Source organism: Vulpes vulpes, chromosome 6 (assembly GCF_048418805.1).
Source record: "Vulpes vulpes isolate BD-2025 chromosome 6, VulVul3, whole genome shotgun sequence".
Taxonomy (NCBI): Eukaryota; Metazoa; Chordata; class Mammalia; order Carnivora; family Canidae; genus Vulpes; species Vulpes vulpes.
Genome location: NC_132785.1, coordinates 128001776 through 128023872, shown reverse-complemented (window position 1 = coordinate 128023872; position 22097 = coordinate 128001776). Strand labels below are relative to the sequence as shown.

The 22097-nt window shown below is 50.5% G+C and overlaps 1 protein-coding gene across 10 annotated transcripts in view; it reads right to left on the bottom strand.

The window, feature by feature from the left end:
- Positions 1-691: 691 nt before the first annotated feature.
- The window catches only part of PPP2R5C (protein phosphatase 2 regulatory subunit B'gamma), a 123866-nt gene continuing 102460 nt past the window's right edge, over positions 692-22097 (bottom strand). For 3 of the 10 annotated variants that reach the window (XM_072762350.1, XM_026012608.2, XM_026012611.2), the window contains 6 exons: positions 19052-19222; positions 17996-18123; positions 15628-15729; positions 14083-14155; positions 9213-9329; positions 692-3493 (listed from right to left, as the gene is read on the bottom strand). In XM_072762350.1, the coding sequence (XP_072618451.1) occupies positions 3362-3493; positions 9213-9329; positions 14083-14155; positions 15628-15729; positions 17996-18123; positions 19052-19222 (723 nt within the window). In that variant the 3' untranslated portion in view covers positions 692-3361. Of the gene's footprint in view, positions 3494-5738; positions 5810-9212; positions 9330-14082; positions 14156-15627; positions 15730-17995; positions 18124-19051; positions 19223-22097 lie in introns of all 10 variants that reach the window. The other 7 variants (XM_072762347.1, XM_026012610.2, XM_026012612.2 and 4 more) reach the window with 3 other exon arrangements.

Here is a 22097-nt window from a genome sequence, read left to right as displayed (position 1 = left end):
TGGCCGGTCGTGGGAGTTGAGTGAAGCAGCCCAGCCTCCCGAGCCCCTGGCACAATGTACCGGTTCTCCCAGAAGGACACGGACCGGTTCCACCTGCTACCTGGGGCCAGGAGCAGCTCGAGGCTGGGCTCACGGCGTGCGCCCCCTTTTATGGAGTCTCCCGGGGACCCCTGAGCTGCAGATGCCACCGGACATGGCCAGGGCCCAGCTACACCACACTTAAGGGGTCCTCTGACCCAGTGCACCTGCCCCCGGGGGGGGAAGTGGGGCACGTGTGGTTCTCCAAACTCCCACGGGGCTCTGGGTGGTTTGTGGCAATGACTCGGGGGAAGAGCTCGATTCTCGGCCTGTTGTGTTGACTGTTCATTCCCGGCGTCAGTGAGGATGAGGCAGGTCCCCCACGAAGACGGGGGTGGGTCCGCCCAGACTCCAAGTTCAGATTCCCAGAGCTTCAACTCTGTTCCCAGGACAGTAATTTCAAGAATCGTTTCGAACGTCACGACTTGGGCTCAAATAATCCTATAAACTGCTCTCACACTCGTCTACGCAAAGTGGAGAGGGGGTGGAAAGGCACCTCTACTTCCCCCCAAGGGAAGTGAACAGCAGCCCCCGGAAGGGCCAAGGGAAGCCTGAGAACCACCAGGCCCCGCTGGCCCAACACCATGGCTAAATTTAGTGTCATGATGAGCAATAAAATTCACATGTTCTTTATTTAGTCCATATAATACACCATTTTTAGAGGTTTTTCTTTTTTAAAATTGGATAAAAGAGCATATTAAATGGCACGTGTATGAAGTTTTCTCTTCATAAACAATGTCAGAACAAAAAGTTTTGAATTACAAAATGTTAAAAAATATGTAGGTACTTAACATTTCACTAAAGCGTAAAGTTACAGATATCTTCTAAAGAAAAATAATTGTGCCACTTACCTATTTTTGCTGTTTCTATGAACTTTTTTTTATTCTGTACATAGGACATTTTGTACAAAATATGAAGTCTACATTTTTATTACTTATTACCATAAAACAAAGATACAATGTATGTACAATATTAAAAGGAAGCCATACTAAAGCCACACTAAAAAGACACTCGGAATAGTGACATTTCTGATGTACAGATACATTTTGGAAAGAGTGAAGATGCCGAAAGAACGCAGAACTTTATGAAGAAAAACAGTCACCGGTTTATTTTCAATGTAGTACTTTTGAAATCAGTTTGGTACAGAATAAACAGTGTATCTATATAATAATATATAAGTTGAACAATTAGCACAGGGAGTCTGAGTACTAACTAGGAAAACTTTAATAGGCCAAAATATTAAATAATACTCTTGTCAAAGAAAATTAGTCTCTCTCAAAACGTATTTCCCCCCCCCTTTTTGGTGAATGTTTGTCTTCAATAAAGAGCAGAAATAAAACCTCGACAAAAAGGTGTTCTTACAGGTTGAGCTTTATACAATCACCCAATCGTGGATATTTTGCTTTTTATCTAGGGCAGAAGAGAGTCTTCCCAGAACCCTCTCTCACACACATACTGAACATCCAAAATCAAGGATATTTGAGAGTCTATCAGCTAAAGACGGAAGTTCAAACAATGGTATATCAAAATACATAAGACGCTGCTTTATACAATAAAAAGCACCCTTTTTCCCTCAAAAGGAGAAGGCATCTAAACTTTTTTTTTTTTAAATTATAAATTTCATAATGGTAAAATGGATAGGTAACTTGTCAAGTTTCTCAGGAAGTGTTTCTTCTCGCAAAGTGGCCTTTCCCACTTTCAGCTGGGGCGATCTTTTTAGTTAGTACTTGGCTCCTAACCCAGAACCCCCCCCCCCCCCCCCCGTGATCTTCCTCCAGGGACACAAGGAAATAAACATCGCGGGTGGATGTTAAGTGACACCACATCGGCTTTCCACAATGTTTCCATGGACACCCGAGACCTCGATTAAAATACAGATCCTAAAAGCAGCCACATTTTTATCTTTGATGCATCAAGACATTTAACGTGAACTTTAATATAGCCTTATGCCAGAGACAAAAGAACCTAGAATCACTAGCAGTACGCATCTCAAACAGCTCTCAAGCAGGATAAAAGACGTCAAAATACTGGCCACCCTGAGAGAAATACAGAGCAGACGAAGCACTAGGTGTAAAGGGTTTTCTCTCCGTGCTATTCCATCCCAAACAAAAAGCTCGACACATGCAAGGAAGTCCGTGAACTCTAATAGCAGCATTTGAAGACCGATGGGAACTTAGACGCTGTATTTTCCTTATGAGGTGTTTAGAATGTGTGCTCTTTAGGCCTGGACACGGTTCAGAGGTTCACTGCAGCCCTCCTGCCGCGGCCACCCATCTGAGGTCCGGGGACCACGTCGCGGCAGCCAGGGGACATCGGGGCAGCGCCCGGCACCGGCCGTGGCCTCTTGCTACCTTCTGCCCAGAGGCACCTGCAGCTCTCATCAGGCCAGGAACTGGCCCGACTCAAGATGACCTCCTTCTACTTGCTAGAAAACGTAGAAAATGAATTCTTAGAGATGATAACTTTTATTAATTCAAGAGCCTTGTTACAGGGCAATAATGTTTAAGTAGAGAAAAATAAGAGCCTGCAAACGACAACAGAAATGGACACATCATTTTAAAATTCCAATTCCGGTCAAGGTAGACAGAGAAAGCTCTGTTTAAAGTAAGTTTCCCCTATGAGCTTAATTCCCGGAGCCCCTGGTGCTGGACCCCGGGCTTGGAAATATGGCTTTAGCTCTACACAACACAAGTGACACCGCGTACGCGTCACTAATCAAAGTAAAGAGATACCATCGGAAAACACAGCGGCTGAGGATTGTCATGTCACGTTTCCCAGTAAGTTATGTTAGAACGATGACAGCAAAGAACCATCTCAATGAGATCAAAAGAAAGGAACAAAACAGAGAGAGAGAGAGAGAGAGAGAGAGAGAGAAGCTATTGGCGTAACAATCATGGAGAAACAATGGAACAAGTTGTAGAGTCTTCAAAAATATGTAATACTTTTTTAAAACTGTTCCTTTGATTTGAAGAACATTGATATTCTCCTAGAACCACTTATTTTATTTTAAATGACGGCGGATTCCGGCCGGGGAGGACGTGGAGAGGCTGGCCAGGGGGCTGTCCTTAGCGCTGACCTGGGAGCAGGGTGGCCGGCTGGGCCCGGGCCGCAGGAGAAGCCACCATTGTTTGAACTCCTAATCTCGAGCTGAGGCCGAAGCGCGTTATTGCCTACAGAACGGGGTCGAAGAAAAGCTCTGACTCTGAGTGTAACTGATTTGTATGGCACAAAAAGGATGTATTTTCTACAGAATCCGGGGCAGCCCGGGCAGGCCCGCGGGGGGCTAGCGGCCGTCCTGGGACACCAGCTCGTCCGCTCGGCAGTGGGCCTCCAAGGCGTTCTTGGTGTGGGGGTCCTGAGGCAGCTCGGGCTTGCGGCGCACGCCAGGCCGGTCTTTCTTCAGATCTTTCTGGGCCTGCAAGGAAAAAGGCAGCGGTGTTGGCCACAGACCAAGCCGTCGGGGCAGTGAGCTCACGTCGGCGTCCCAAGTCAAAGGGCGGCCGTGAGCCGGGTGCCCAGCGCCCACGTTCGAGGGCTGCCCTGGGACCTCTCTCTGTGGCTCGGGCACAGCCAGCTGTCCCCCCCAAATCGGTCTCGGCCACTAGGAGACCGCTAGCGACTGGCGGCGAAGGGCTGTGTGTGCCACTGGCACCTGGGACTCTAAAAACGTGCTGTTCTGCACAGAGGACTCGGCACCTCTAGTTTGCAAAGCCACCAGTTTCAGGAAATGTCATCAACAGCAAAAGCCTCCGATTACACAGTGTCACTGAAGGCATTTAAGCGGCTATGTCCATTACAGAAGCCTTTCAGAAGGTGGAAATGTCCTTTGGAGATGCATAAAAATGAATGAAAACCACAATAAAGCTGGATTTAAAGTCAAGAAAAATGTCTAAAACTTCTGTCGAATGGGAAAAAGGTCCTTAAAGTAAGAGGTATGAAGTGGATCACTCTGGGGAGCAAACCCTCGAGACCCGGGAAAACTGTACTTGGTTATTTACATAAAAATTCCTAATATTAAGGAGTAAAAGACTCCCTTCTCCTCCCCCATTCTCTTCCTGAAGTTTAGAACATTGAGGTTTTACTTAAAAATTAAAAAAAAAAAAAAAAAATCCTATTTTTGCATGAGGACTTGGGAGAATTGTGTCTGCAAAGAAAGTGGGGTGTGTGTGTGTAGGGGGTTGATATGGGGGAGTTTACACCAAAGGCACCCATTTCCAGGAATAACAGTTAAACAGGTCACTCAGTTTTGAGGTAGGGCCACTGCATTAATACCAGTATTTCTGAAACAAAAGCAGCCATCGAAGTCATCTAAGCAGCGTGTACAGAAGACTGCCAATTAGGTAGGGACTTTAACCAGAACCAAGCCTTTCTGCCTGGCGTCTCCATCAGAGAGAAGACAGGCTTTAGAGAGAACAAATGACTTTTGTGGTGGTGAACAAACGTCTAATCGGAAAAAACTCGTTTTAAGTCAATCATCTGACACCAAAAGGGGCAAAACCACAACCACCTCTCGTGGTTTCTGGATATCTAGCCTCAGCATAAAGTATACTTTTCCTGACTTTTAAAATGACTCCAGAACCTGCAGAAGTCAGACATGAAAAGTTCACATTTTTGCAGAGCTAATGCTTCTTAGGGTTCTTTGCAAATTTATCTGTGGAAACAGCAAGAACACCGAGGCTTAGGAAGAGCTTTGTGTGACATTTTAGGAATAGTTCTAGAAACGTTATGTGAATATTAACATTCATTTATGGTAAAGGCAGGAGTTTTGCTTTCCCCCCTGAAAACTAGTGTAAGATGGCTTCGGCTGAACCACCCCCATCAGGGGGTTGTGAGGGCTGGGCACACGCCCCGAGGGACCTCAGTCACGGTGCTGAAGCGTGTTTGCTCTCGCCCCCCCTGAGAGCTCAAGAGGGAAAATTCTACCCTGGATTTTATGTCCCTTCCACGCTGAGCTGTGAAACAAAGCAAAGCGAAGCCAAACAAAACCAAGGCTTTTCCCTACTCGAGATATTTAATCGCTGCTGAAATAGGCACTCCAAAGGGAAGAAACATTTTAAAAGACCAAGGCCAGGGGGACACCGGGGGGCTGGAACCAGTAAATGCCAGTGGGAGGGATGGGACATGACCCCAGTAGCGTCTGGAAGGGCACAAGGTGTGCCGGACACGTGTGGGCCTCTGTGCGTCGGCATCTTAGGTTGGCAGGTAAAGCAGAGCATGAGCCTCACGAACCACACGAGGAGGAACACAGCGGGCAGGGAGGGGTGAGGTCGGCCTGGGCGGGGGTGTGTGTGCAGGCAGTGGGGGGGACATGCGGGCAGTGGGGGGGTGCTGGGGGGCATGCAGGTGGTGGCGGGGGCGTGCGGGCGGAGAGCAGGGCACAGCCTCTCTGCCGCGTGTGGGCAGATCTAAGAGGCTAAGTTTATAGAGTGAGTGGTAGCAGAACAGGAGGGGTTGGGTGAACATAATCGTGCACGTTTGTGCTATGCAGTTGAGGACACAGCTAATCGAGATGTCTTGAGGGACCAGATTTGTCTTTACCATCACCAGCTGGGATGACAGGGAGAGAAGGGAAAATACTTCATGTGCGCAACGTTCGTTTGTCCAGGCTCGTCCTGAGCACGCGAGCCTTACACACACTCCACGTATTGGGTAAGGAGTACCTTCACTTCCCACCTTTCCGTGTCTACACCTTCCTTATCTGCATGGTTGACACTGCTTTTCTCCCGACCGACTGTTAAAAATGAGAATTGTAAACATTGTAAACGTCTCCGGTATAAATGTCATTCACATGAAATTTTACTATTTTTTCTTGGGATGTTCTAGGTAGGGTTAGACAAGTTTCTCAAAAAAAAAAAAAAAAAAAAAAAAAAGCAAAAAAAAAAAAAAAAGCAAATCATGGTTCTGACAGGTCAACACATAATTGAATTTCACAAAATTCCAACCAACTGCACCCCACTTCCACGAGGACTTCCTCCCCTGCCCTCGTGCAGTCCTGCCATTTACCTCTCACCCACGTCCTGTTCTGGCCAACATTCAAGTCATTTTAAGGAAACGTGGGGTTATTTTGGAAAAATAAAATGAGCTGAAGATAAAATTAAAAGGCTACCGAAAATACTCAGACTTTAATTTTTAGCTGTAACTTCTTATGTAATTTGGTCTCTAAATTGTGCACATAAAGTTTTCCTCCGTCGAGGTATTTTCTCTTTGCCTTAACAATGTTTTTGAGAATTTCAGGAATAGGATGCCGACATTTTTCCAATTCAGGGGAATCTATTAAATCAAATATTATATTTAAGAGACTATACTATAAATATTTTCATTTGGATAACCTGAGATGGGGATTCAATTGATCCATAGAAATATTTAATATGTCCTAAGTTGGGTAATATTACTCTTGGGTAGTTTTATTCTTTTTCAAAGTTGTTTTGGCTATTCTGGGTCCTTTGTGTTGTCATATGAATTTCAGAATCCATATGTCATTAAAAAAAAAAGTATGCTGGGATTCTGATGGAGATCACATTAATTCAGGGGGAAATGGTATTTTAACGGCATCGAGTCTTTCAGACCCAGGAAGGTGATCATAGAAATCTAAGAGGTAAGAGCGGGGGAATGTTTTTTGTAGGGCTGTCAATTAATAGAAAACTTAGTTACATGATCTTATTAGAAGAGTCATGGAAACAAATACGCTACAAGAGTCCTCCAGGAAATGCTCTGTCTGGGGAGTAGAGATTGCCTTTTGGGTTGCAGCAAAGGAGATACACCTTGTGCTAAGGGCAGGGGACAGATCAACCGGGTGGAAGTTTTCTCGGGACTGGCTATCTCATAAAGACTAGGGCCGACTTCACACAAGAGGGGAATGCTATTTTGGTTTGCCTTTTTGATCAAATACTTGATTCCTCATAGAGTCACCTTAAATTAGAAATATCACCATAATTTACGTTACATTTTGGACACAGGTCATTATTTTCCTAGCAGTGATTATGATCTGTACTGGACTAAAGGATGTTCTTTTATTTATTTATTTATTTTTATTTTTATTTTTTTATTTTTTGGACCAAAGGATGTTCTTAAAAAACCCCCCAAACCTCCAATCCCCAAATATTTAATGCGTAAGAACTGGCTTGTAAATCATCAGTTTCCTATCCATCTCTAAATGGTCTACACGAGTTAAAAACTAATATGGTCACAGATTTTTGAGTAGGTTTCCTGGCAGGAGGGGTGCTAATTTGATATCCTCTGTGTCTGCAAGTAATGGGCAAGCTCTCATGTCTTTTTTTTTTTTTTTTAAAGATTTTATTTATTTATTCATAGAGACACAGACTGAGAGAGAGAAAGGCAGAGACACAGGCAGAGGGAGTAGCAGGCTCCATGCAGGGAGCCCGACGTGGGACTCGATCCTGGGTCTCCAAGATCAGGCCCTGGGCTGAAGGCGGCCCTAAACCGCTGTGCCACTGGGGCTGCCCTCTCATGTCTTTAGCACACTTTAAGACATAAAATCGAAATGGTAATTTAAAAAACGACCTCAAATTCCTGTCCTAGTAAAAAACAAAAACAAAAACAAAAAACAAAGTAGGAAAATTAAAGCCCCCATAGCCAAGATGGAGAAAAATAGAAGGATTTTTGCATTTGATTAAATCTGTTCATTGCTAACAACTATGGACTCCAACCGAATCAAGTAAAAACGAGTTACTGACATTCGCTAGGAGCGTATGGAGTCTCTCCCACTGCATTTCTGGTATTTTCAAGTTTTGTTCTCACGCTAAGGCTGGGAGCTGGCTGGGCAGGAAGAGGCACGAATGTGGTCAGTGTGGCCGCCTTCTTTGGGCAGCTCTGTGAAAAAAGGAGGCTGGACCAGTGCTGTCCAATAAAAAAATAACGTGTTCCAAGTATGGAACTCCGAATTTCCCAGCAGCCACAGTAAAAGAGAGCAAAGGGTGAACTTAATTTTAATAGCATTTTAAAATTTAACTTGATATATCCAAAATCATCATTTCAACATGTAATTAGTAGTAAAAAGTTACAAATGAGATGTTTTTGCATTCTTTTCTTCCTACTGAGTGTGGGGATCCCTGTGCTTTATAGGAGATGGCCACACCGCAAGGGCTCAGCAGCCCCGTGTGGCTTGTGGCTGCGTGTCGGGACACGGCAGCCTGGGTGGTGGAGGTCCTGTGCTCCTGCTCACGCCCGATCCCATCTGATCTCGTGGGGAGTGAACTTTACTTGCATTAAAACCTCTGCTTAAGTGAGTTCCAAGGGACACGAGCACTGGTGAACCACCTGCGTCCAGCGCACAGCGTACCTTGGCCGCTCTGGCCTGCGCTTCAGAATCTTAGCGCCGGATGGCGTTAGGAATTCTCAAGTAGGCCGAAGGGGATTAAAGTTTCAGAGTCAGAAAGGCCCTCGCCCCTCTGCATCCCCATCAGGTCAAGACCACACCAGCTTCCATGAACTGAAGAGAGGCAGGTACGCTCGGAAGCACCGTCACCGGCAGGCTCCTCACGCCCCGGCAGGACACGTACCCTCTCTAAAGGGTCTCGGGATCGGTGGGGATGGGACTATATCTCCACCACTTGGAAACAAACCACCTGAACACAGGTGTTAAGGTGAGGCGGTCCTGACAAAGCCCCAGCCTGCGGGGAACCCCGGCTCCTGACCCTTCCTGCGAGGCAGTGTGGTTCTGCTGTCGGGGAAGACGATGACGAGGCTCGGCCCTGGTGTCCTGAAGCCGAGGGGCAGCAGTGGCTGCTGTGGGGAACTGCCCGGGGCGCCTCTGCGCCACAGCACGAGTGGAGGGTGCACAGGGAAGGCAGTGCAAAGACACCACCCTTGTGGACTGTTGGGTTTTCTGTTCAGGTGAACATCTGAGCACTGGTGAGGAGCTGAGACTATCACTGTTAACTATAAATGAAGAACATAATCAAACCTCAGGCACACACTCAAGCCTCAAAAATGACTTCTAGTGTTTGATCACGGAGATGCATGGACGAAATACCTCCTATGGGCTGACCCAAACTTAGTTTTCAGCTTCAGCTTTGCACAGAAGGCCCTGCTGTAGATCATATAAGCTCCTAAAACCCTACACGTTTTTTAAGCAACTCTACATGGTGCGTCCCGGCTTAGCTCTGTGCTTTTACCTGGCGAGCCTCTTCGTTCACGGCCTTTCTCAGCATCTGCACATCTTCAAACAAAGGCCCATCTGTCTCCATTGCAACCGGAATGCTCATGGTGCTCGCTTGACTATACACTGCGTACTGCAATGCAAAGTGTGGAATCACTCTCTCTGTTAACGCTCGGGTTCTGGACTCCGGGGCCTCATCCTGGCCAGGGGCATGGCTTCCCACTGGCGCCCTCCCCAGGGCCCTCTCCTGAATGAAGCCTGCTGGGTGGTAATTAAACCAGCTTACACCTGCAGCGCCTCAGAAACAACACTTTTACTCCCCTAGGCCACCAGGGGCACCAGGCGAGGACTATGACATAGGCTCCAGCATCCCTTCCAAGGCCTCCCTGGTCCCTGGGGCGGCACCCCACCTGGCAACCTGGCACCTGAGTCCATGTGCTCATCTGGACCGCTCACAGCGCCTGTCCCCCCCCCCCCCCCCCCGGGCTGTGCACACCTGCTGACCTCACTCCTTCACACTACGCTCTAACTAGCTGGAACCCTGTTAGCAATCCCACCGCTTCGTCTACACCTTGAGGTCTTGGCCCTCTAGCCAAACTCTGAGACCCGGCTGTGCGCTCTGCGGGGCAGCCCTGGGACCCATTCTCTCAGGGCTCTGTGAGCCACGGGCAGGTTTCTGGCTGCTGGCCTCTCCATTTCTGAGTGGGACATGGGGGAAGGTCACTCCAGAGGAGGCCGTTGTGATGGTTAAAGTGAGCTAAGTGTGCCCTTTGTTAGGGTGAGGACAGGGAAAGAAGGCACATGGGTGGGGGAGATGCGAGTGGGGTGCCACCGCAAGCACGTCATACGTGGCAGCAAACCCGAGGTAAACACCGTCACTGGGCTGATAGGAGGGGACTGGGGGAGCTGGGGCTCACTCACCCACCTGACCTGCCCACCCCCTTTCTGCCCACATAGCACCCCTACTTCCTCCCCTTGGCTCCTCTGATGGGACCATGGGCTCCAGGGTTGGGTGACCTCTCGGTTGCTGAGCCAGTTTTTGGGTTTTATCCACCTGGGCCTCTCTGTGGCATGAAGGGCACAACGGATGGACCACCACTACCGCAGGGGCATTCCTCTGCTGCTTCCCTGCCTCCCTGCCTATGCCCAGTGGCTCCCTGTCCCCCCCTCCGTCCCCGACTCCCTGCTCCCCAGAGCTCTCACTAACCCATGCCCTCGGCCTGCAGGGGGCAGCTGTGCCTTCCCGGCTGTGGCCTAGCCTTGGTTCTGGGCCCCCAGGACATCATCCTTGTTATGGCCACTTGCTCACTGGAGCCTTGGCTCGGCTGGCTTCCTCCTTTCCATGCCACTGGGCACCAGTCTGCCGTCCCCATCAACCCTGCTGCTGCCCACACATCTACAGGAGCCCCTGGGTGCACTGGCCCCTTCCAGTATACCAGATGTGTCGCTGCCAGAAAGAACTATCTGAAATACAAGTCTGACTAGGCCACTTCACTCTTTACGACGCTACCACCTGCGCCCATTCAAGGGGATAAAATCCACATTTGTCACTTCTCCGGCTGCTTCCCGAATAATCCAGACCACACCCAGCCCCTCCTGCACAGCTAACAATCCACCTGTGCTGAACAACGCGGCTTCCTCACTCTGCTCTCTCTGCCTCGAATTCACACTGGGTAGGTTCCCCTGGTTGACACTTCCTCTCCAAGGGGCTCAGCCTCTTGCTGGGGACACCTCGACTGTGGCCGTCCCACAGCGTGTCTTTCTGCATCCCCAATAGAGGCAGGAAGACCTCCTGCCTTCCTTCCTCTCTAGCATCATCTCATCTGTGTTATAATCTGACCACCTGAAATGAATTCTCTTTGCCTCCATCTGGCTCCCCTCTCGGATCCTAAGCTCCTCGAAGCTGTGTCCTGCTCTCATCTTTGGATCTCGGGAGAGTTCCATGATTCAGGACACCCAGCTGGCACCCATCTGCCAAGTGAGGCGGCGGCCTGCTTGGCACCGCGCCTCCAGGGGCTCAGAGAAACACAAGTGACCGCACGACTCCTCAGGTGGCGCCCTGCGTGGACTCTGCCAACGGCCGGTGCTCAGGGCAGCGCGGGGCTCTGAGTCCTCGCTGGGGCTCCGGGCAAGGAGAAGGACGGACAAGAACGCTACACGATGGTCACAGCAAAGCGAGTGCCGCAGCAGGCCCTGGCAGGGGAGGGTTCTTACTGGGAATAGAGACCTCTGTCGGGGCTGGAGTCCACACAGGGTAAAGGAACACAACGTCCCCCCAGAGAAGCCCACCTCTCAGAGGAAAGCAGCCAGCCACGTCCTGCGCCCCGGGCCTCCCCGCACACTGGGCCCGAGGCCGCAGCAGGACGGGAGCCCCGAGGTGCACAGGAGTGCCTGCCTCGCTTCGCTCACACAATTCTCACCCAAGTCCGGGAGGAGCAAGCAGTAAACTGTTCCTTGGCCTCTCTGGAGGAGGAGGAAACCACACTTACGTTAGAGATCCTCAATATTTCATGATTTAAACTAAATCACGTGTGACTTTAAGCAACTCCAACGGAGCTGCCACAGTTGCTACAACAAACACGACCCAAGATTCTGGAGGCGCCGCAGAGTCCCCAAGCCCAGAGGGACGGACGGGGCCCATCCGAGTCTGAGCAGGTGAGCCTCGCGGAGACTTCCAGATACAGGTCAGGGAGCAGGCGGTGGATTCTGGGGGGTCCACTCTACAGAAGAGGCTCTGAACTCACTCTCAAGAAGGCAGATCTGAGATGGAGAGCCATGCTCCAAAACCCCGACGGGAGCCAGGGACAGGAATTTCGAAGATTCCCTCTCTCTCAAGTGAAAAGCAAGTCCCGAGTCCTTGCTTCTCAGCTCTGAGACCTGAGCCCATGAAGTATTTTCCTTTTGGACACATGCACGGGGAGGGGGGGGGGACACGTCAGGGCATGCGGGCGGGACTCACGGGGGTTGACTCACACACACGGTTCCACCAGGGAGACGGGGAGCACAGCGCGGGGAGCCCCAGAGAGCCGGGGCGCTTGCGGAGTCGCCCGCCTGGCCCGCTGCAGAGGGGGTCCCAGGGTGTGAGAACTCAGGGGAAGCTCGGCCAGAGGGAAATGAGAACAGTGTCTATTTCAGAAGGGACACTTGTGACAGCACAGCAGTGAAACCAGGCCACGCTTGTTACACAACCAACCAGCTCTTCTTCATTTGTGACATGAAAGCCTCGTGCGGTTTTTCGTGAGATCATGATTTCTACGTCCTAGAATAGAATGCGTAAAACCGGACTCTCTGATTTGTGCACATTTTATGTTTCTCGGGGTGTTGATTCTGGGTGCGTGTGGGGCGAGGTCTCCAATGGCCCTAACCGGGACCCCGTCTGACTGCCCTTGGCACGGGGCTGTCACCCAGAGGCCCCTCTGCCTCCACCTGCCTCAGATTTACGCTTCTGCTGTGTCTTAAATGCCAGTATTTCAACCTCACATTCCGTTTTTTTTCTTTTTTTTTAAAGATTTTATTTATTTATTCATGAGAGACACAGGCAGAAGGAGAAGCAGGCCCTGTGCAGGGAGCCCAGTGTGGGACTCGATCCCGGGACCCCAGGATCACACCCTGGGCCGCAGGCAGACGCTCACCCGCTGAGCCACCCAGGCATCCCTCACATTCCGTTCCCTACAGCAGATACCCGGGTTGTCTAGCTCCACGAGGTGCTCACGGGTTCACGGTAACCTTACGACAGCACTTCGTGGAAGAGCACAGAACAGATGCTGAGTTCTTCCACGCGGGGACGAGGACCTCACTTAGGAACGTCATGCGATTTCCCTAGGGTTTAAGTCTCTTGAATGTGGTTTCTTTCCGAGCGGAACACAATCAATACGTCACACAGATTAAACATATACCTTCAAGCTTTGTGCTCACGTGTCCCTTTTTCCGAAACGTCACATTTAAAAACCTGCACGATGACCTCAGAGCCTGAACAGCTTATGCACACCTCTCACCAGAGAACACAGACTGCTTGTCATCTAGATCCCCCTCAGCGAACCTTTTAGGATTTTTACGGGGAGCTGAGTGGTTCTCATAAAGTACCATCTTTTCTCTTCGGGGAGGCTGAGGACAGCCCGGGGACCGTTCCTCTGGCGGAGCGTGCGCCCCTGATTTTCAGACAGGCCTCGAGCCAGGAGCGCCTGCAAGGACAGCGCTCCGGTCCATGTGGACCTAACGCCAAGGACCACACGACTCAGAACCCCCGGATGCTTGTCACACGGGGAGCCGGCCCCAGAGTCGGCGCCACGCAGGACGCCGTCACCTGCCAGCAGCTCTGGAGGACACACCGCGTGCCAGGGCGCCCTGGAGCCTCCTCGCTACGACAGGAGAAAGCGTTAGTGGCGAACACGGCACAAGTCAGGCAATTTTTGACAATTAGAGGCTCAGCCTATAGGAACCCGATTTTAGGAGAGACGACACCCACTCCACGCTTCATCTATTCCAAGCCTAACTCCCTTTCTTTTTGAATCATTTTGATATCAGAAAGGAAGGGACGTATCTCCTGAGCGACAGCATCTACGACATTCGTGGGGAGAAAACAAACTGAAATCTTGGCCCAAAATAGAGGTTGTATCCTGGTTTTATTTTTACCACAGTGTCTTGATAAGATTTCCAGCTCATTGAAAAAGCAGAGGCCAAAAAAGGTCAATTCTGTGGTAAAAACTTGGTGGGGCAAAAATAAGTTACTTGTACAGAAGTTGAGAAGTACTTTTATTGCAGACATTTCCACATACAAGGCTAGAGAGAGAGACCGCCCCCCTCCCCGCCTGTGATGAAGCCACACTCCTAGCTCACAGAAACACTCAGTTATACCCTAGACATTTTCATGTTACTCTTTTTAGTACCTGGGGGTTTGCTTTGGCTAGATTTTCTATTTTAACCCACGCTTCTTCTCGTTCTTTCATTTTTAGCTTCTCTCTGAAAAATAGTAAAACGTCATTGGTATTAGAGAGACGGATCAAATGCAAGAGAAGGCGAGAGGCAAAACGGACATGGCCAGCAACACAATCACCTACTTTTTCCTCTGTCCCTTTCTGGTCTCACTCCACATACTTCACCGTGGTGATCACAGGGTAACGTAACACGGAAAACGAAATGCGAAAGACAAGCCAGACTTAGGGGAAAAAATTTAACAAATAAATAGGCTACAATTTTAACATGTTGAAGACTGCAGGTTCTCAGGAACGCTTATGGGAGGACTTGTCAGGTCTCCATCCCTCCTGCTTTAGCTGCTTCTTCAGAGGACCTACATAATTGTGAAGACAAGCCTAGGAAGCCATGAAAAGTGAGCCCCTTCCATGGCATATAGGAACCGGGGTGAATGGCCAAAGTCCTAACGTGGACGGCTTTAAAAAGGAACCTTCTTCAGACCCGATTCTCGTTGCATCATACGGCCAGTGAGTCACATGACCTTGAGCAAATCGCTTAACTTGGACCCAACTTATTTATTCATTTGTTTATTTTAAAATCTGGAGGAGACGCTGCATGATCTTTAAGATCTTTTGCAGAAAGCCAAGATACTCGCCGTGTGAAAAGCCGACGGCATGTGTGAACACTGTGCTCAGCTCTGCGGGAGCCCGGGGGGCCCCGTGTGCACCTGTCCCCGGGCCCCTTCCCTGCCTTGCCGACCACCACCTTGCGTGCAGCGCGTCTTCCTCGCGTGCATTTCCCTGTCTTTCCCTTCCACGCTACCCGTGAGGGCAGGGAGTTCTGTTGTATTCACTGCTGTGCCACCAGAACCTACAACGGGGCCTGGGGTCCAGGTCAACACATAGGAACCGTCTTGAAGCATGGACACGAGAGCTGGTTATGTGCCTCCCATAATTTGAATTATACTCGTTCAAAGTTTATCTCCCCTACCCTGCTTCAAGCGACAGGCAAAGAATAAAATCTGCCCAGACTCGACTCTGAAGTCCTCGGAGCCTGAGAGCAGGCCTGGTCTCGCGAAGGACACAGGCCTCGTTCCGGGGGCGGCCCGCGTTCAGTGGGCGCGACAAAGCTACGCTGAGATGAAGATGCTTGCTCCTTCGCGTACACCTCATGGAACAGAATTCCGACTCCTGCCTTATACACCTGAAAAGGTACTGCACCTCCGGCCTTTCAGCGTTCCCTGAGAAAAGCAAACATTCTGAAAGTGAACGTCTTGCCTGCACACACGTTTTGCAGAAGTGATTAACTTCTGTTAAGTGATTAAACTGGTCACGTAATGGAGAGAACAGCGATGTTCTCCGGGAAGAGGTTAACAAATGGTTTCGTTTGCTTTCCAAGTATGCAAGAACCGATTTTACTTTAACGCAGAACGTTTCAGGGCAAACCAAAGCAAGAGGTTTATTCAGAACTGAGGGAGACAAAAATCCTTGAAAGAGCAGCTTCCGAAAGGGGCAACTTACTTCAGTTTCTCTGCTTTAAACTGCTGGGTGCAGTCGTCGAATAGTTTCTGGTTCATCTCCATGAAGAGCTTCAGCGCGTTGTAGATCAAGCCATGTATCGTCCTGTAAGCAGAGCTTCACGTTCATGCTCCGAACACTCCGTCTTTCCATCCACTTCCCTGCCCTCCTCAGACACAACCCGCTGCTCCCCAACTCTCCAGCGACTGCAACGACCCTCCGCCCCACGCCTCCCGGGCTTTCCAACGAGAGCCCGTCGTGCTGGATGCACCTGCGTGCACGCAGCCTGCAGGGCGCTCCTGACCAGCTCCTCGCTGAGCACCCCAGCACCCCCCGCCCCAGGCCCCTAGCTCTTTGTCCTGGCTGACAGCAGCCAAAAGCCATCTTCCATGGACACGGAATAAAAAAAAAACGTCAAAACTTGAAGAAGTGTAATGCAGACAAACCACGACGTGTAGGGAACGATAGTGGAAGCATTTTATTTCCTTATAAATGTCAGTTTCCTTTTCATCTTACTAATTAAGGGCAGGGCAATTTTTAATAATGCCGAAACAGAGCTTTGGAAGGCAGAAAAGAACATTGCCACAGCATGGCTTAATGGAACTCAGCTTCCCTGCTCTGACATCCGTGAGAGGGAGGAGGCCCAGCTGCTCTGCGAGCTAATGGAGCCTGGAGATGACGCCAGTCCCACTGGCCATCTGATGACAGCCACACGGGAACCCCCGGTGGGACGGGGACAACTGCCCCGCGGCCTCGTGAGTAGCCACAGGAAATCTCATCTGTCTCCCTGTAACTGTTCTCACCGCTGCCAGAACTACTACTGCTTTTGCCGTCGCAGGATTCATAGCGACTTCTTAACTCAGTTTATAATAAAACCCAACTCGTATATGGAAACATTTAAAGCGACACGTCTCTCTTTGCAGCGGGCAGGGGTCTGTGGCCAGTCAGTAGTCACCGCTGACCCTCGCATCATATCCTAAATGACACACGGGGACGATGGCTGAGCTCCGAGGCTTTTGTTACCACCTGCTGAGCGCAATAAAAAATGAATGTTGCCAAGAAGAGGCTGCTGAAAGTCGATACACAGATGAGGTCTGCTGGGCCGTGCAAGCAGGCTCCGCGCTGATGGCGAACGCTGCCCGGATGCCTGGTGGGTGCCAGGGACTTTCTGTATATCAACCTGACCTGCATTAACCTTCACAATAGGGTGAAGGGCGCTGCGAAGTGCTCATGTATATTAACGTTATTTTCTTGATGAGCCAGCACAAAACACCAAGGTGGGTGCCAGCGTTTTCTCTATTTCTCAGATGAGGCCACTGACTGAGTGAGATGAGGCCAGAACGTGAGCCGGGCCAGCGGAAGGGTGTGCAGGGGGCCCTGTGAGCCAGGCAGCCACCAGCCAGCCCGCGAGTGTGGCCCACCTGCCACCGCCCTGAGCCTGGCTTTCCTCGCCTGCAAACAAGGGGGCAGGATGGGTATCGGGGCTCTGCTCTCCCTGCTTTCGATTCTGATATAATGATTATAACACGGAAAGGAAAGAAATGAAAGGAGGAGGGGAGAGCAAAGCGCTGGTACCCATATTCATGTAAAGGACACGAAAACCAGTCGGTATCCCACAGTGACAGGGAGTCTGCCCTGACCGTGCCTTGGAAGGTGTCAGAAGACCACTGCTTAGTGTCCTCTCCTCATCCTTGTTAAGTGACAGGACAGAGGACGCGGTCAGGCTGTGTGCCAGCACCTGCTCGCCCCTTGCCGTCCAGGCAGCGAGGACAGGAGGGCAGCTCATGCGCTCAGAGGGGCTCAACAGGGTGTATGGTGGAGGCCTGGGCGCCTCCGAGAACAGGGTGGCCACCATGCTCTGAGGGCTCTGCAGTGACCTTAGTTGGAGGAGATCTAAAACGAGGCCCTGGGGCGCCTGGGTGGCTCAATGGTTGAGTGTCTGCCTTCTGTCCAGGGCATGATCCTGGAGTCTCAGTCTCAGGATCGAGTCTTCCATCGGGCTCCCTGCATGGAGCCTGCTTCTCCCTCTGCCTATGTCTCTGCCTCTCTCTCTGTCTCTCAAGAATAATAAAATCTTTAAAAAAAAAAAAAAAAAAAGATGAAGCCTGGAAGATGCCACTGCCGATGCAGCCGGGAATGGTGGGTGCCAACAGACGTGCCTCCGTATTGGCTTGAAATGGGGGTGAGGAGGCAATAAAAGGCCACAGATACGACCCACACTTCTCCTTAATTCTAAGCCCGCAATAAAAGCAACATTTTCTTTTCTAACTGCTATTTCGGACTTGGATTTCAATCCGAATTGGTTGGAAGTTTCAGCGAGATACGTGAAATGTTAAAACGCCCCAGTGGGCGACAGCCAGCTGTTTCTTACTTGTTCCAGTGGGTCTTGGAGTTGCGGTACAAGGATGGAAACATGATGGGTAGGATCTTTGCTGCGTTGTCGCTGATTAGGCTCATGATATACTCATTGTTCCAGTAATACAGTGCTCGCTCTGCCACCTGGAAGACAGACGGCACAACTGATGTGGCCGTGACGACAAACATTCATTCAGCAGGACCCTGCCCACAACTCTGTGGGTACGTGGTGAATTATACTGGATTAGCGACTCATTTTCACAACCTCAGCACGCTCTAGACTGTAACCCCGAGGAGCCCCCGACAGGGAGGCAGAGGGTTTCTTGTACATCAAGAATACAATCATTCATTTCTCTATTCGTTTAATAAACATTCATGCTGGGCCCTGGGCCACACGTGGGCCACACACCCGCCAGATGTGCTCATCCCTCTGCCTCCCGCCCACCCACTCCCATCACAGGTCTGGGACGGGTTTGGTGCTGAGGTGTCAGCAGTGACTGAGGTGACGCAGAACTCCTGCCCTTGTGGAGCTTACGTTCTGGCAGGGGAGACAGTGATGGGAGAATTCATTCTCCTGAAGTGACAGGCCATGTGGCCAAGGGCTGTAAGGAAGGGGGCCAGGAGGAGGGCTGGGGGGATGGGAGTGGGGCTGACACAGGGACCCCCTCTGGCCGGGCTGCCTTGCCCACTGTGAGCTCACGATACATGCCAGCAGGTCCACGGGAGGCAGACGGACGGCACAGAGGTCCTGGAGACGACCTCTGAACAAGGCCAGAAGGCCCGAATGAGGAGCCGAGGACAGGAGAGCAGTGTGTGACCAAGGCCCCCTCAAACAGGAACGTGTGTGTGTCAGAAATAAAGTGCTTGTGGACGGGGAGTTTCGGGGCTGAACAGTTCATCTACAAGCATCCACCTCTCAGGTGTGGAAAGCGGGGTTCTACGTGTTTGGGGTGCGCCGAACGTAAAGACAAAGGTACTTATACGGAGGAGCCATTTCTAACAACTTTTAGCGAAAACTACATGTCTGGTGATGGGGTCACCCTGGAGGCTGCTCCCTCCTTGTCCTCCGTACCTGGAAGTGTGGGCTGGACACACATTTGGCCAACTGCCGGAAGAGCGGCTCCATGATCTTCACAAATTCTGATGGTTCGATTACGTCTAAGATCTCTTCTAGTTCATTTAAGAACATGACTTCTTTTGGACTATGGGTCTTTGGCCAGTATTTGAGAAGTGCCATCACCACCTGCCGAAGAAAAACACACAGCGTGACATCTGTGATGCCCGACATCTGTGTTTCATTGAGGTGTCCCCCCCCTTGTGACCCCCCCACTCCAAGCAAAGCAACAAATTAAGGCGGTGCTTTCTTCCTTGTAGACAGAACAGCTGCATGGTAAATCAGCACGTGGGCTTTTGGGAACTAGAGAAACAGCTCATTTTATATACTTAAGAACCACAACTTTAATGTATGTGACCCACTCTCTCTGATGAACCACCACTGACTGCAGTCAGCCCCTTTAGAAAACAGAAAGATAAAAAACAAGCAGTTAGGAGGGTTTAGAGAGAAAAAGAACAATGGAGAAACACGGGGCTTAGGACATCGTATATTTGTTTCTGTGCAGAAGTCGCCAGCTCTGGGGCCGCTGGTCACACATACGCACAATCCGTTTCTATCTCAAACTGATCACTCATATATGGCTCTACACGACCACACGTGGTGTTTTCGATTGTGTTAAATTGTGCTAGAATATATCAGAAGAGGGAGACATGACATAAGCCAATGTTGTCAGCTCACGTATGCAGGGCTGCAGAGGGACCCGGCGTCGGGCCTCACTGCTCTTGGCGCGCGTGACCTGTGACCCTGCGCTGCGAGGACCCTGCATCTGAGGAGGGCTGGCCCGCCGGGAGCACAGCAGTGTGGCCTCAGCTGGGACCCTGCCAGAGCGCACCTGCGTGGCCCGCCCCCGTGAGCCGTGTTCAGCTGGTCGACGGCGGCTTCCTCAGTCACGGGGATTGGACGTTATGTTTCTGGCCCACGTCAGACAGGTAGAAGAGCTTCTGCGGGGCAACCTTTCTTTATCTCACTCCTAGAGTTTCCAAATTTCCTACCACAACCGTATCAGTAAAGAGCGTCCACCCGGAGTATCAGATTCGACTTGGTAAGGATTAGGAACGTTTCTAGAGTTCAGCTATCTAAAGGCCGCTTGCCCACGTACGACTGCAGCCCACCAGGGCCATTTTGGGGCTACTGTCCCAGCCCTAGCTAGCATCAGGACTGCCACGAAAATCACCCCAAGTGCCAGTTCTCTCGGGCTGGCGAGTGGTCTCCACTGGCCTATCCTCTGTAGCTCTGCAGACAGCACCTCCCCGCTCAGTGGGCCAACTGCTCCATCGTTATTGCGGCTAAGAACACGGCCGGCCTTTGAACAACATCCATTCAGAACAACTCTACTTAATGCTCTTGACCTTCAGGCTCCTGGATAACCTTTTATGATACTACACTTTATAAAATTCCAACATTTATAAAAAAGACAAGCCTCCTAGTTTCGGAGTCCGACATAAAAATTTACAACATGATTTGTCTTTAAAGGGAATTTCTTAAAAAAAATTGAGCATTCAATGATTTTTGTCCTACTTTTTGCTCAAAACCACTGAACAGACATTTAGTGAGCACCTACTATTCCCCGGTGTGGGGACCACTGTTAAGAATACAGCAGATGCCAGTCATGTCACAAATCCACTCTTCCTTGTCAAATGGTATTTTAGTAGGAAAAATAGATCAACATGTGAGATACAAAAACTACAACTGGTTTAGCTATTTAACGTCTCTGAAAAAGGTTTTATTTCTGGAATTGGAGCCCCACGCTGGACCTACTTTTCACACTGTTTGGAGCGACTTATGGTCGATGCCACGGTTTCAGAGTGTAGCAGCGTTTTGTAAAAGAAGGGTCTGTCTAGGGGATCCCTGGTGGCTCAGCGGTTGAGTGCCTGCCTTTGGCCCAGGGCGTGATCCTGGAGTCCCGGGATCAGGTCCCACATCAGGCTCCCTGCATGGAGCCTGCTTCTCCCTCTGCCTGTGTCTCTGCCTCTCTTTCTCGCTCTCTGTCTCTCATGAATAAATAGATTAAAAAAACACAAGGATCTGTCTGGTAACGTAATCTAGGCAAAAGAGGCAGCCTGCTGCTGGGCACATCACACACCGGGCTGTCCTTCGGAGACTCAATGGGCTGCCACTCTCTGGCCAGGGCTGGGGAGGGTGGGTGGGCCCGAGCATGTGTGCCAGTGGCTCTGTCCCCTCCCTGCCACCCCAGGGAAGAAGAGGGTTCCCACCAGGCCCTGTAGTGAAAGCCGATTATCCTAAAGCAACAGGCAGACGACAAGAGAACATGACTTTACTTCCGTCCTCAGTCCGATGGGCTCTTATTCTTCATATGATAACGTACATGTTCAATGTGCCCAGAAAGCTGCTGAGCTTTGTAAAGTGCAGTTAACAAATAAAAATATTAATTGCAGACCTTAAACGGGAAGGATGCAGGTCTTTTAAATGGACTGTACTTTAAACATTCCTGACCTTGGCCATACTGGCTTCTGGAGAGCCTTGGGTCCAGGACCCTGAGAGCCACGCATGTGCCGCGTCCTCCTTAGGGCTGCCGAGGGGACACTCACCTTCACAGGACTTTACCCCATTCGCCTAATCATCGACAAGCTTTCAATGCTGAAGGGAGACAGACCAGCCTCTGTATTTTCGTGATACGGGGATTTCAAAGGAAGGAGTTCACCAAGGCGGGGGTCTGAACATTTTTAATGTGCAGAAAACAAAACCTGCTGGTCAAGGAAGCACCCGCCTGTTGTCTGGGCTGCAGGAGATTCAGGAAGCGAATCTGGGTGGAGATCCTGGGAGGCTGGGTGTTCGGGGGCCTGAAGCTTCTCTGCCTGTGCCACCTCAGAGCTTCCCATCGAGGATGGAAGGACCTGGTGGAAGCCAGCAGCCGCCTCGCTCCTCCCATCGGATTAGTGTGGCCAAGGGCTCCCGCTCCTGCAAACCTCTGTGGGCCTTCACGTTACTCCCAGGTGAAGGATGGCACAGAGGTGAGCTGGGACAGGATTGGGACTTGGGCTGG